Source organism: Stomoxys calcitrans, chromosome 4, assembly GCF_963082655.1.
Source record: "Stomoxys calcitrans chromosome 4, idStoCalc2.1, whole genome shotgun sequence".
Classification (NCBI taxonomy): domain Eukaryota; kingdom Metazoa; phylum Arthropoda; class Insecta; order Diptera; family Muscidae; genus Stomoxys; species Stomoxys calcitrans.
This window is the reverse complement of record NC_081555.1, coordinates 35,884,165-35,900,218: the sequence shown is the minus strand read 5'-3', so window position 1 is coordinate 35,900,218 and position 16,054 is coordinate 35,884,165. Positions and strand designations below refer to the sequence as shown.

General features: G+C 43.2%; 1 protein-coding gene across 1 annotated transcript; it reads left to right on the top strand.

The window, feature by feature from the left end:
- The first annotated feature begins 8,599 nt into the window (after positions 1-8,599).
- On the top strand, positions 8,600-8,959 carry LOC131996899 (uncharacterized histidine-rich protein DDB_G0274557-like). Its single transcript, XM_059367093.1, has one exon. It carries the CDS (start codon positions 8,600-8,602, stop codon positions 8,957-8,959), a length of 360 nt encoding a protein of 119 aa, XP_059223076.1.
- Positions 8,960-16,054: the final 7,095 nt, after the last annotated feature.

Sequence of the window (16,054 nt, the reverse complement as noted above, 5' to 3'; positions counted from 1 at the left end):
GGCAAAAGTAGGATTACACATTGAACAAAAAGCTTTTAGGATTATTTCAAACTACTTTCTTACTTTGCGTTGGGGGACCAACATTTTTGGAAACAGGAGAAGGTAGGAGACATAAACACAAACGAAAAGTGAGCAAGAACTCCCTGAGTGCCACATTTGCATCTAGATATCCTTATTGTGTGCCATTACATCATCCAAGCCACCTTCAAGGTAAGATGAGCGGAGCTAGCTAACGAGTATGACATAAAATCAAGCTTATCTTCAAATGTGATTGTATTTCCGGAGTTTTACCTTGAATGTGGCAGCAAAATAAATCACCTGAGCTCAACCGACGTTTGCTATTTGGTATTTCCAAAATCTATCTGTTTTTCTGATGAAAAAAAAAAAAAACAACAGTCCATTCTTCCATGCTACACTATCGAATGGAAGGTATATTCATTTTGTTACACTGTTGGCAACACTTCGAAAGTTTAATATTACAGATAGTCCTGTCAATACGTGGGTAAGGGAACTCATAATTAGAGGATTAATTAAATGCGGTAAGGACAAAATATATCGTCCATATCGGATGAAAGATATATATGGGAGCTATATCTAAATCTGAATTGATTTCTATGAAATTTTGCATACATGTGAGGACATTGAATAAAACATCTCATGCCAAATATTGTAAATATCGGACCAAAATTGTGGCTTCTACAGCCTTAAAAGGCCATATCGGATGAAAGATATATATGGAAGCTATATCTAAATCTGAACCGATTTTTTTCAAAATAAATAGCGTTCGTCCTTGGGTCAAAGAAGTGACATGTGCAAATTTCCAAGACAATCAGACAATAAACGCGTCCTGTGACCTGTATCTGATCATAAGAATACATGGACAGACAGACAGACGGACATGGCTAGATCGAATCAGGAAGTGATACTAAGCCGACCGTTATACATATCAATGGGTCTAGCTCTTCTACTTCTTAGCGTTGCAAACAAATGCACAAACCTTTAAAACCCTGTTCCATAGTGGTGGTGTAGGGTATAACAAGTAAAAGCGTGCTAAATTCGATCGGGCCGAATCTCATATACCCTCCACCATGGATCGCATTGGTGGAGTTCTTTTTCCGGCATCTCTTCTTAAGCAAAAATAGGATAAAAGAAAAGATTTGCTCTGCTATTAGAGCGATATCAAGATATGGTCCGGTTCGGACCACAATTTAATGATAGGATCCGTCGCACAAATTTTCAGGCAAATCGGATAATAATTGCGACCTCTAGAGGCTCAAGAAGTCAAGATCCCAGATCGGTTTATATGGCAGCTATATCAGGTTATGAACCGATTTGAACCTTATTTGGCACTGTTCTTGAATATCATAACAAAACACGTCGTGCAAAATTTCAGCCAAAACGGATGAGAATTGCGCCCTCTAGAGGCTCAAGAAGTCAAGACCTAAGATCGGTTTATATGGCAGATATATCAGGTTATGAACCGATTTGAACCTTATTTGGCACAGTTGTTGGATATTATAGAAAAACACGTCGTGCAAAATTTCAACCAAATCGGATGAGAATTGCGCCCTCGAGAGGCTCAGGAAATCAAGACCTAAGATCGGTTTATATGGCAGCTATATCAGGTTATGAACCGATTTGAACCTTATTTGGCACACTTGTTGGATATTATAGAAAAACACGTCGTGCAAAAATTCATTCCAATCTGATAAGAATTCCGCCCTCTAGTGGCTCAAGAAGTCAAGACCCGTGCGTCCATCCGTCTTCCGGTCCGTCTGTTTGTCAGTCGAAAGCACGCTTACTTCCGAAGGAGTAAAGCTTGAAAGTTTGCCCACATATTTCTTATTAGTGTAGGTCAGTTGGAATTGCGAGTAGGCCACATCGATCCATGTTTTGGTATAGCTGCCAGATAAACCAATCTCGGATCTTGACTTCTTGAGCCTCTAGAGGGCGCAATTCCTATCGGATTTGGCTGAAATTTCGCACGTGTCATTCTGGTATAACTTTCAAGTGTATAAGCGCTAAGTATGATTCAGATCGCTTCATAACCTAATGTAGCTGCCATATAACCCGTTCTCCCGATTGGCTACTTGAGCTTCTAGAGAGCGCATTTCTTATCTGATTTGGCTGAAATTTTGCACACATCATTTTGTCACAACTTCCAATAGGTTAGGTTAGGTTGAAAATAGGGTGCAGATATTAATCCGCCCCATGCCACTATGGACATACGCCTAAGCCAGTAATCGGCTTGTTGTGCGCTCTAAAAACTATAAAGTAACCTCTAAAAAGAAAATTTTAAGTTAGGAATTCCGTGCAACTTACAAAATCCTTAGTTTTACTCAATGTCACTCCCCTAAGTTGGTTCATGTCTGATATTGTGTCTCCACCTAAGTACCGGTATTTGTTAGAAGCGAAAGCCGGGCAATGAGAGAGAAAAGGCTCAAACGTCTCATTAGCTTCCCCGCATGCCGTACACATGCTATCACTTGCCGCACCCATTTTACCAAAGTGATCTCGTAGTTCTATGTGTCCCGTTATGATACCAATAGCTATACTGACCTCCTTCTTGCTTCCTTTCAGTAATAGCCTCGTCTTCTCACAATCTGGATCACCCCATAGGATTTTCGCCGTCCTACCGGCCGTTTCGCTGTTCCACTGGGTTGCATGCGCATTCGTCGCCCACTCCCTTAACTCGGACTGCGTCGACCCGAAAGGCTTCGGGTTAACCGAAGCCTTTGCCTTCACTGACAAATCGTCTGCCCTTTCATTTCCCCTTACTCCGTTTTGGCCCGGCTCCTAAACGATTCGGATTTTCCCATCCTCAGAGAAGGCGTTAATCCCCCTCTTACACTGCAGGACCTTACCGTCCTGGTTGTTATAGCCCTTATGGCAATTTTATTGTCGTTAAAGATGTTCACACTCGACGTCCTCACGTTAGCACCACACCATTTCACGCATTCCGTGATCGCCCGGATCTTCGCCTGCAGGATCGTTTTATGGTCAGGCAATCTAAAACAGATCTCAGACCCTGGGTTCTCAATGTAGACCCCCAGGCCCACTCTGTCCTCTAGCTTTGATCCATCTGTGTAACATGATCTTCCAGATGGCAATACTGGCCTTCACCGCCAAATCGTCTGCCTTTTCATTTCCCCTTACTTCACTATGGCCCGGCACCCAATGGATGCGGATTGTGCCATACTCAGAGAAGGTGTTAATCTCTGCCAGACTGTTCGGAATCTTACCGTCCTGTTTGTTATTGCCCTTATCTCAGTCCCTGGGTTCTCAATGTAAACCCCCCGGCCCACTCTGTCCTCTAGCTTTCGATCCATCCGTGTAACATGATCTTCCAGATGGCAATACTAGGGTTTCGTCAATCCAAGACTGTGCCACTGGCAGCAGTGCGTCGCACTCGACTTCAAGGTTCATTTTAGGTATCTGATCGTTAACATCTCCACTTCCTTTTAGGTTTCCTTTCGTCGCCTCGATTATACCGCGATGGTATGAGCTGCTCCCATCCTCAATCCATTCTCCCATCGCCTTAAGTCTCATAGCCTTAGTGGCTGCCTCACACTTAATCTGTATGTCAATGGGACGGATATCTAGAATAAACTCCAGTGCCCTAGTGGGCGTGATCCTCATCGCTCCACCTATGCCAAGGCAACATGTTCTCTGAACCTGTTTAAATGGTCCTTGAGTTGCATTTTTTTCTCCATACCAGTCCACCAAACTGCTGAGGCGCAAGCAAGTATTGGTCTAATCATGCTCCTGTAGAGCCTGAGGACTATTCTCGGATTCAGGCCCCATTTCGAGCCTAAGGCCCATCTACATAGTGCCTAACATTTGCGTGCCTTCTCAGTGCGCTCCTGAATGTGACACTTCCAATTCTGTTTCCTGTCCAAGATCACAACTAAGTATTTGACCTTGTCAGATATCGAAATCGTCTAATTGCGGAAACGTGGTGCGTTAAATTGGCCCACCCTCGTCTTCCTCGTGAACAGGCATATTTCTGTCTTCTCTGGGTTAACATTGAGACCTCTGGGTCTAGCCCAGTCATATGCCATATCCAAGACCCTTTCGGGCCTTCTGCATAGCTCGTTTGGATCCTTAGCTCTTAAAAGTATTATAACATCGTCTGCGTAGGAGACAGGTTCAAATCCCTCCTCAGTCATTTATGGTGATCACCCATAGGAGTGGCGTTAAAATGGCCCCCTGTGGCGTGCCCTGTGCCATTTTCTCCCTTATATTTATGCCATTAGGCACACAATTTATCCACCTCTTCCTTAGCATATGGTTTATCCAGTCTCTAAGGACCGGGTCCACCCGGTTCTGGTCTAAGGATTGGATCAGTGTGTCGCTCCGTACATTGTTAAAAGCCCCCTCGATGTCAATGCATGGAGGCCACCGTAGCGCAGAGGTTAGCATGTCTGCCTATGACGCTGAACGCCTGGGTTCGAATCCTGGCGAGACCATCAGAAAATTTTTCAGCGGTTGTTGTGCCCTCCTAATGCTGGCATCATTTGTGAGGTACTATGCCATGTAAAACTTCTCTCCAAAGAGGTGTCGCACTGCGGCACGCCGTTCGGACTCGGCTATAAAAAGGAGGCCTCTTATCATTGAGCTTAAACTTGAATCGGAATGCACTCATTGATGTGTGAGAAGTTTGCCCCTATTCCATAGAGGAATGTTCATGGGGAAAATTTGCAAAATTTGAAATTTTACGATTATTTTATTTTATGTACAACCTCGTGCAGGGCAGTCCCTGCCGACCTTCCCTTGACATAGGCATGCTGTTTGTATTTGAGCAGTTCGCTGGATGTCATACTCTTTATCATGGTGTCCACAATACGTTCCATGGTTTTGAGTAGAAAGGACGTAAGGCTTAAGGGTCTGTAGGCCTTTGGTGTCGCATAACTTGTCTTGCCGGGCTTAGGTATAAACATCACCCTTGCCTCCCGCCAGGCTTTCGGAGTATATGAAAGTCCTAGGCACGCTGTGAAAATTTTGGCCAGACAAGGCACCAGATAGTCTGCCTCTTTCTGTTGTAACGCCGGAAATTTTCCATCAGGTCCGGGTGACTTAAATGGTTTGAAGCTCCTCAAGGATTGCTTCACCATAAATTTCGTGATTATGAACCTTCGATCAACGTCATTATTCCAAGATTTCGGTGTCTCCGTGAGTCCCGTCGTATCCTGTGGAAAATGGGTTTTCATCAAAAGCCTCAACATGTCCTCCGTTGTCTCTGCTCTGATAATCTGATATAGCTGCCATATAAACCGATCTCGGATCTCAAGAAGGAAAGCGTAAAGTCTCAAGAAGGCAAGACCCGAGATCGGTTTATATGGCAGCTATATCAGATTATCAGAGTAGAGACAACGGAGAACATGTTGAGGCTTTTGATGAAAACCCATTTTCCATAGGATACGACGGGACTCACGGAGTCACCGAAATCTTGGAATAATTACGTTGATCGAAGGTTTACAATAACGGAATTTATGGAGAAGGAATCCTTGAGGAGCTTAACACCATTTAAGTCACCCGGACCTGATGGCATATTTCCGGCGTTACTACAGAAAGAGGAAGACTATCTGGTTCCTTGTCTGGCGCCAATCTTATGTACCCTTTGGTGAAGGGTATATAAGATTCGGCCAGGCCGAACTTAGCACTCTTTTGCTTATTTGAAGTTAAATCTATCAAACTACCACCTGTGACCAACATTTTTCCATACAAAATGTTATTTTGCATTTTATTTGAAAAAAAACCGTCTACTTACTCGAAAGCCCTGCGAAACTTTTCAAATTTACTATCGAGCACATAAAATAGTGACACTTATTTAAATCGCTCACAACAAAGTGCTAAGTTCAAAAAAAATGGCAATATAACCATGGGATGAATTGACACCGTTCTTATTTGATACCTATTCTCTTGTTTTGTTCTAACCAAAGAGATTTTACAATGACACTAAACTTGAAGTCGATAAGCCAGCAGAACAAATCGCAACACCATATGGAAACACATAAAGCATCGTAGAAGCAGGAAACCCAATATATTTGCAATTTTTTCAATGCCATCTTCTGAAGATGGGGGGAAAGCGAAACGTATTTCTAATTTTGCCAACGAAGCATTTCCAAGGGGTTTTCGATAGCGATCTTTTTGGCAAATGCCAACTGAAGGTCGAAAGCAAAACTGCAAGAAAATGCAACAAACTTCCTTTAGCTCATGGTGCAAAAGGCATTTGCCAAGTAAGCGTTTAACAAAGCCAATACCTTTTACGTTGCTTTTATCATATAAGGACTCTTTTTTTTAGTTTCTCCTTGGCAAGGCTGCATGAAACCCAAGCATATGTCATTGGGACAGCCCAGCCAACGAAGAAATGGGAATTGAGTCACATCCAAAATTGTTGTTACCAAATATGTGTGCCATTAAATCATGGCCATGAAAGACAACGGGCAATTGCACTTGTATTCTGGGGCGTAGGCTTGACTCCGCCAATTGTGTCTCCACATCGTTTACCTATGTGTACCACCACGTACTTAATTTGGAACGTGGGCGTTAAATTGCATAAATAAATGATGGCTTTAAGTTGTTTCGCTTTTCCTTCTCTTTGGCAAAGAAAAACAAAAAAACATATGGGATGTAGGCAAATGGGTCTAAAGGGGTTGGAAGATTTCGTGTTTCGTTTTTTTTTTATTGCACTTTAAATTTAAGCCAAAACATTTCCGTTTCCTGTGCCAACCTCCTTTTGGGTTGCTTTACCTGTGCAAACATTTATACCCAGATGGTAGTTTACTTGCTCCTTGTCGATTTAAGTAGAATAGCATCCGGATTTTCATTCTTAACTCTCAAGGGACAACAAACAATTCAAATGAAGATACAAAATTGTTTCCGTCTTTTATTTCGCATATACATACGTAGAAAATTTCGAGAAATTGTCATGGCCCTGAGAGCATTTTTTGAGGAAAAGTATGCGTTTCGGAAAGTGTGTTGGGAATGGCAGCTAGAGATGGAAACTTTTGGGGATTATAGGCTATGGAAAACAGATTTATGGAAATTAGTTTTTCGTTTGAAAACATCAATCGACTGTACTGTTTTTATGGCTTGTGTTTTGTTTATAAGGACATGATAGCTTTCTATGAAGAAAATATTGCCCGAGTTAACCTCATAACAATATTGGTTTGATGTAGCAACCATATACGATGTGGAAGAGAAGAAACAGGTCTAAACCATGTCAATAACAATTATTTATTGTAAACATAGGAATTTATTCGAGGATCCATACACTCGAGGACATCGACAGCACACCACCAACACCACACCACCCCACGCATTCAATGATCTTCGCCAGCAGGACCGTATTATGTTTTAAGTTATGATTTTTCACAGAGTTGTCAGCCTTACCACACCCCTAAGTTGTATCATGTCTACTATTGTGTCCCCACCTAATTACCGGTGTCTGTTAGCCGCGAAAGCCGGGCAATGACATAGAAAATGCTGCAATGTCTCATCATCTTCCCCACATGAAATAAATTCCCCACATGCCCTACATTCCTTACATGCCCCACACATACAATCACTTGCCGCACCGATTTTGCATAAGTGAGCCCGTGTCCTCTTATGATACCGAAAGCTATATTGACCTCCTGCTTACTTTCATTCAGCAATAGCCTCGTCTTCTCACAATATGGATTTCACCATAGGATTTTCGTCGCCTTACCGACTGTTTCGCTGTTCCACAAGGTTAAAGGGGCGTTCGTAGCCCACGCTGTTCCAAAAGTTTAAATGGGCATTCGTTGCCCACACCGTACCAAAAGGATAAATTGGCGTTCGTAACCCACGTCCTTAACTCGGACTACGTCGACCCTAAAAAGGCTTTGGGTTAACCAAGTTTTTTCACGCCAGTACTCTGGCCTTCACTGCCAATTCGTCTAGTTTTTCATCCCCCCTTACTCAACTACGGCCCGGCACCAAAATGATGTGGATCGTACCATTCTCAAGATGGCGTTAATCTCCTTTTGTCTCTCCAAAACCATTCGTGACCTTGCTGTCCTGGTTGTTATTGCCCTGATAGCCAGTTTACTGCCCTTAAATATATGTACACTCGAGGACATCGACACCAGACCACCAACACCACCACACCACCAACACCACACCACTAACACCACACCACAAACACCACGCCACCAACACCACACCACTAACACCACTTCACTAACATCACACCACCAACACCACATGCAGCCAATCCCATGGCAGCCGGTTGTATGTTCCGGATTGACCCTATGAATTCCTTCATCGGCAAGGGCTGCCGCCTTCGTGTACCACACACTGCTACTACAACAACAACACCATACCACCAACACCACACCACCAACACCACCAACACCACACCACCAACACCACACCACCAACACCACACCACCAACACCACACCACTAACAACACTCCAGCAACACCACCAACACCACACCACAAACACCACACCACCCCACACCACCAACACCACACCACCAACACCACACCACCAACACCACACCACCAACACCACACCACTCCACCTCGCGCATTCCGTGATCTACCGGATCTCCGCCATGTCCGTAAAGATATGTACACTCGAGGACATCGACACCACACCTCACCACACCACCAACACCACACCACCAACACCACACCACCAACACCACACAACCAACACCACATCACTAACACCAGACCACCAACACCACACCACCAACACCACAACACCACACCACTAACACCACCAACACCACACGACCAACACCACACCACCAACACCATACCACCAACACCACACCACCAACACCACACCACTAACACCAGACCACCAACACCACATCACCAACACCACACCACCAACACCACACCACACCACCAACACCACATCACCAACACCACCCCTACAACACCACACCACCTATACCACTCCACCTCACGATTTCCGTGATCTCCTGGACCTCCGCCAGCAGAAACGTATTTAAGTCAGGCAGCCTAAAACAGATCTCAGTCCCTGCGTGCGTTACAAGTGCGTTCGTCGCCTACGCCCTCTGCTAGGGCTCTTTCATCCCAAAAGGGTTCGTGTTATCCAAATTTATTGACGGCTGTCCTTTAGCCTTTACAGTCAAATAGTCTGCTCTTTCATTCCCTCTCACTTCTCTATGGACCGGCTACCAAACGATGAGGATCATGCCAACCTCAGAGAGGGCATTAATCTCCTTCTTATACTCCACAACTGTTCGTGAACTAACCGTCCTGGTTTTTATTGCTCTGATGGCCACTTTACTGTCCGTAAAAATACATACAGTCGAGGGTATCGACAGCACATCACCAACACCACACCACTCCACAGCACCATTCAATGATCTCCCGGATCTTCACCAGCAGGACCGTATCATGGTCAGTAAGTGTAAAACAGATTACAGTCCCTGCGTTCGCAATGTAAACACCTGGCCCACACTGTCCTCTAGGCTTGATCCATCTGTGTAGCATGATCTTCCAGATGGCAATACCAGGGTTCCGTCGTTCCAAAACTGTGCCGCTGGCAGCAGTGCCTCGCACTCGACCTTTAGTTTCGTATCAGTTATCCGATCGGAAACCACTTTTATTTCTTTCAGGTTTTCTTCCATCGCCTCGATTATACCGCGTAGATATGACCTACTCCTATCCTCTGTCCATTTTCCCATTGCCTGAAGTCTCATAGCCGCGTTAGCAGCCTCATATTTAATCTGTATGTCTATGGGTCGAATAACTAGAATAGTCACCAGAGCTCTATTGGACGTGGTCCTCATCGCTCCAGTTCCATGTGCTTTCGTAGCCCTCGCCCTTTACCAAATTTATTGACGGCTGGCCTCTAGCCTTCACACTCAAATTGTCTGCCCGGGTTTACCAAATTTATTGACGGCTGTCCTCTAGCCTTCACAGTCAAATCGTCCACCCTTTCATGGACCGGCAACCAAAAGCTGATGATCGTGCCGTACTCAGAGAGGGTGTTAATTCCTTCTTACCCTCCACGACTGTTCGTGAGCTTACCGTCTTGGTTTTTATTGCCCTGATGGTCATTTTACTGTCCGTAAAGATGTTCACACTCGACGTCCTCGCGTTAGCACCACAACACCTCACGCATTCCGTGATCGCCTGGATCTCCGACTACAGGACCCTAGAATGGTTAGGTAGTCGAAAATACATCTCTCAGTTCCTGGGTTCTCAATGTAGACCCCAGGGCCACTTTGTCCTCTTGCTTTGATTCATCTATGTAGCATGAACTCACAGATGCTAATACCAGGAGTTCGGTTAATCCTAGATTTTGCCGCTGGCAGCAGTGCCTCGCACTCGACCTCAAATGTCGTCTCAAATGTCACGATCAGAAACCTCTTCCCTTCCCCCCAGGTTTTCTATTGTCGCCTCGATTATACCGCGAAGGTATGACCTACTCCTATCCTCTGTCCATTCTCCAATTGCCTGAAGTCTCATAGCCGCTGTGGCTGTCTCACACTTAATCTGTATGTAAATGGGTCAGATAACTATAATAGTCACCACTTAATCTGTATGTAAATGGGTCAGATAACTATAATAGTCACCAGAGCTCTATTGGACGTGGTCCTCATCGCTCCAGTTCCATGTGCTTACGTAGCCCTCGCCCTTTACCCGTTTTCGTCGACCCAAAAGTGTTCGGGTTAACCAAATTTATTGACGGATGTCCTCTAGCCTTCACAGTCAAATCGTCTGACCTTTCATGGACCGGCAACTAAAAGCTGATTATCGTGCATTACTCAGGAGCTCCGCTCCTCCTATGCCAAGCCAATATTTTCTCTGAACCTGTTGTATGATCCTTATGTTGCACTTTCTTCTCCATCGCAGTCCGCCAAACCAACTGAGGGGTAAGGGGTGAGGGGTATTGGTCTAATTACGCTCCTGTAGAGCCAGTAGACTATCCTCGGATTCAGGCCCCATTTTGGAGCCTACGCCCAGTCTACATAGTGCCCAACATGTGCGAACGTTCGCGGTACGCTCCTGAATATGAACTTCCAATGCAATTTCCTGTCCTATAACATCAAGACATGTACATAGGCGGAAGACCCTTCCATTTCAGTGCCTAAGGGAGACAAAACAAAACATGAGACACTGCATGACCGTGTTGGCTTGGTAAGCTGATGGATAGGTCGCTTAGTGGCGGCTAAGAGAGTCCGCAGGACGAGATGGCTTAACCGTTCAAAATTCACCTGTTCCGGGTGCCGGACCCCAGAGATATCCCAGAGAATTCCAAAGCGGACGAACTTGCGAGACTAGGAACTACCCTACACATTCCAAGGACACTGGAATCTGTGGGTATGCCTCTAGCGATATGTAAGCTAAATTTTCAGGACCAGGCCCGAAGGCCAACAAATTATAGATGTTCACAAAGAGGGGGCTGTGAGAATTCCAAAACTATGTGGCCTCATCTAGACTTGAAGAGGTCCACCACTTTGCTGCCTCTGGCTAGAACAGATGTCTCAGTCATTGTGTCCGTCGTAATAGGTCACTGTCTGAAATATGCTGTCATACAAGTAACGACTTCTGCAGAGGCTGTGAGGATGTCGGAAGGAATGATGTCGGAGGAAGAAGAGACTATCGAACATCTGCTCTGTGTGTGTTACCCGCACTGGCAGTCCGAAGGAGTTCCACCTTCGGTTCTCATTCCTTTGAGATTTTGTCTGATTTAGAGGACATGGACATTTGCAAGTTGTTGGGGTTTTTAATGGTAGGAACTAGAAGGCATCTTCTTTGTCCTGTTCCTGTGGTATCGCAATGGACGAAAACGTCTAAGTCAGTCTGAGGGCTAAATGCCACTTAAATCTAACATGGACAGACGGACGGCATAGCTAGAACGAATTGGAGAGGATTCTGAGTCGATCGCTAAACATATTGGATTTTTCATATATTCGGCGTTGACAAATTTTTTGTGACTCTGTAATTGCATTCTTTCTTCTGTCAGTTATCAGTTGTTACTTTTAGCTTACTTTAGAAAAAAAGTGTAAACAAAGTATATTTGATTAAAGTTCATTCTAAGTTTTATTAAAAATGCATTTACTTTCTTTCAAAAAATCCGCAATTACTTTTTGGGCAACCCAATAGAAGCTTAAATTTTTGCCTGATTTGACAGAAATTTGGTAGGTAGAGAAAATTTATGCCCATCAACTAAATTCATGTGAGTAAGCTTTCAGCAGTACCCATGGTTATGGGTTCCTAATATTCGGCCCGGCCGAACTTAAAACATTGTGGATAGGCAAATTTTTAAACCTCTACCTCAGTTTCTACCGCTTCCGTAATAAAGAGTGATTTGTTAAGAGCTTGACAACTTTTTTTAAAAAAAAAAACGCATAAAATTTGCAAAATCTTATCGGTTCTTTATTTGAAACGTTAGATTGGTCCATGACATTTACTTTTTGAAGATAATTTCATTTAAATGTTGACCGCGGCTGCGTCTTAGGTGGTCCATTCGGAAAGTCCAATTTTGGGCAACTTTTTCGAGCATTTCGGCCGGAATAGCCCGAATTTCTTCGGAAATGTTGTCTTCCAAAGCTGGAATAGTTGCTGGCTTATTTCTGTAGATTTTAGACTTGACGTAGCTCCACAAAAAATAGTCTAAAGGCGTCAAATTGCATGATCTTGGTGGCCAACTTACCGGTCCATTTCTTGAGATGAATTGTTCTCCGAAGTTTTCCCTCAAAATGGCCATAGAATCGCGAGCTGTGTGGCATGTAGCGCCATCTTGTTGAAACCACATGTCAACCAAGTTCAGTTCTTCCATTTTTGGCAACAAAAAGTTTGTTAGCATCGAACGATAGCGATCGCCATTCACCGTAACGTTGCGTCCAACAGCATCTTTGAAAAAATACGGTCCAATGATTCCACCAGCGTACAAACCACACCAAACAGTGCATTTTTCGGGATGCATGGGCAGTTCTTGAACGGCTTCTGGTTGCTCTTCACTCCAAATGCGGCAATTTTGCTTATTTACGTAGCCATTCAACCAGAAATGAGCCTCATCGCTGAACAAAATTTGTCGATAAAAAAGCGGATTTTCTGCCAACTTTTCTAGGGCCCATTCACTGAAAATTCGACGTTGTGGCAGATCGTTCGGCTTCAGTTCTTGCACGAGCTGTATTTTATACGGTTTTACACCAAGATCTTTGCGTAAAATCTTCCATGTGGTCGAATAACACAAACCCAATTGCTCCGAACGGCGACGAATCGACATTTCACGGTCTTCAGCAACACTCTCAGAAACAGACGCAATATTCTCTTCTGTACGCACTGTACGCATTCGTGTGGTTGGTTTAATGTCCAATAAAGTAAACTGAGTGCGAAACATGGTCACAATCGCATTAATTGTTTGCTCACTTGGTCGATTATGTAGACCATAAATCGGACGTAAAGCGCGAAACACATTTCGAACCGAACACTGATTTTGGTAATAAAATTCAATGATTTGCAAGCGTTGCTCGTTAGTAAGTCTATTCATGATGAAATGTCAAAGCATACTGAGCATCTTTCTCTTTGACACCATGTCTGAAATCCCACGTGATCTGTCAAATACTAATGCATGAAAATCCTAACCTCAAAAAAATCACCCTTTAGCTTTTATTCCTTTAGGGGTTGCCAATCCCATTTTTTTTTCGATACAGCCTAATATTCGTTAGCAAATTTTTCAGCAATCTTTCGTTTACAGCCTTAGCTTTTTCGCAACCACTTGAGTTAAAGCTTATGGCAGTGATGACAAATTCTTACCATAGATTTATACCCCAAATTTATTCCATTCTATAATGGTTGTGATTCACTGAAAGCGAATCAAGAGAGCTTCATCCAAGATTCACATGTGTAATCCGCACAAATGTAAACACTTGCGTTTTTTTTTTCAATTACTGGCTTCAAAATCCATGAAAAGCATGAATGAAAGTTTCGAGATAAGGCACCAATAATACATGTCAACGTCTTCGTCGATGCTGCTGCTGCTGTTGTTGTTATTTGTTGTATTTTAACAGACAAATGTTTACCTGATGAGCCTTTAAGCCAAAGTCAGTTAGTCCCAACTACCTACCTACCAACGCATGCATTGTGTGTGTAGTATCATCGTCCTTGGAACAATGCTTGTGCGTTTCAATTTTCTTTTGTTAACAAATTGAACATAAATAAATAAAAGCTGTCTATAAACACAATGGCATGAAAGCACGCTCACACACACACACACTGACACAACAACACCACCTCACTTACGAAGGACATTTTTTTTTTTTTTGCACAAGAGCAAGGTGAATAGACGTTAAATGTTTATGGTGGTATCTATCACAAGGATACTGAATAACTGACTTAACTGAAAAATAATCGCCAGAAGAAGTTCCAACCGCGAAGAGTAACCGGAGCATTAGCAGTTGTTGGTGGTACACCATAAAAATCCTTGGAATTTTTGAAAAGGATAGCTTTTGCCATATCAAATTTCATAGCAGTCAGAGGAAAAACCTATAAAAAGGACACTGATCTTAATAAAGAGGAAAAAAATACTTTAAATTTACTTCAATTTCTCTCCGTGTACTTCTTGGAACATTAGATATCCTTGTGAGAGTATAGTGCTTCACTGTTAGTGCGTTAGTATGTGTCTGTATATCCTTGACACTAAGTTGCATGAACTAAACTCTAAATACATTTAAGCGTTAACTGCAAAGCTTCATTTATTCCACTTTTGTACCCTTTTGAAAGCTATTTTTATCTCGGTTTGATTTTCTTGTTTTCACTCTGTCAATGTAAAGGGGGGGTGGGGGGGGGGGGGGGGATTCCTTTTACACCAACATTGCTGTATCGTACACAGCATGCAGACCCATAAAATCTTTGTGGGGAGAAACCATAAACGAATGCCTCACCACCAATAAATGTTACACACATTCATAAAACTTTAATATTCCATGTAAAGTGTGCAACTCTTTATGGATGAGCTTTTCAGGAGTTGGGGTAGGGGGAAAGGACTTTTTGCACCTGACATGCATACATAAGATGAGGATTTTCTTGAGTCAGGTATGAAAGAGAATTAAGGGGTTTATGGATCGTTAAAAATTACTTATTTGCACCACGTTTGTTGTAACTATACAAAAAAACGGGTGATTTCATCCGATAAACGCTCCAATACTTTAGGTTTGTAGAGGCAAAACTTTAACTGTTAGTATGGCATTAGAACAACCTTATTAATTGTAGGGTTATTTACCAAACCCCTTTGTAGGTCTGAATTCAGCTTGAAGATGAACACAAAGTATACCCAGCGGCGGAAAGAGGCATCCCAAAGAGGGCATCACCTTTCACTTATACTATTAGCACTTATATAAGCCCTGTTGAAAGAGTGCGTAAATAATGCCTTCTAAAATATCGTTGAAAACAGGCCTCTTTTTCTTCATTTTTATACCCACCACCGTAGGATAGGGGGTATATTCATTTAGTCATTCCGTTTGCAACACATTGAAATATCAATTTCCGACCCTACAAGGTATATATATTTCGGATCATCGTAAAATTCTAAGACGATTTAACGATGTCCGTGTGTGTGTCCATCTATCCGTCTGTCCGTCCATCTGTAGTAATCACTCAAAAATTGAGATATGGAGCTCATATTTGGCACAGATACGTCTTTTTCATGCACGCTGGTTAAGTTCTTGAACGGGTCAAATCGGGCCATATTTGGATATAGCTGCTATATAGACCGATTTTCCGATAAACGGTCTAATGACCATAAATGCTGTATTATACCTTCCACCATAGGATGGGGGGTATACTAACTTCGTCATTCTGATTGTAACTACTTGAAATATTCATCTGAGACCCCATAAAGTATATATATTCTTGATCGTCGTGAAATATTATGTCGATCTAGCCATGTCCGTCCGTCCGTCCGTCCGTCCGTCTGTCTGTCGAACGCACGCTAACTTCCGAAGGAGTAAAGCTAGCCGCTTGAAATTTTGCACAAATACTTCTTATTAGTGTAGGTCGGTTGGTATTGTAAATGGGCCATATCGGTCCATGT

Bases quoted from the DNA above. Each gene is read 5' to 3' on its own strand.
- LOC131996899 (XM_059367093.1), top strand. From the start codon at position 8,600: ATGTACACTCGAGGACATCGACACCACACCTCACCACACCACCAACAC.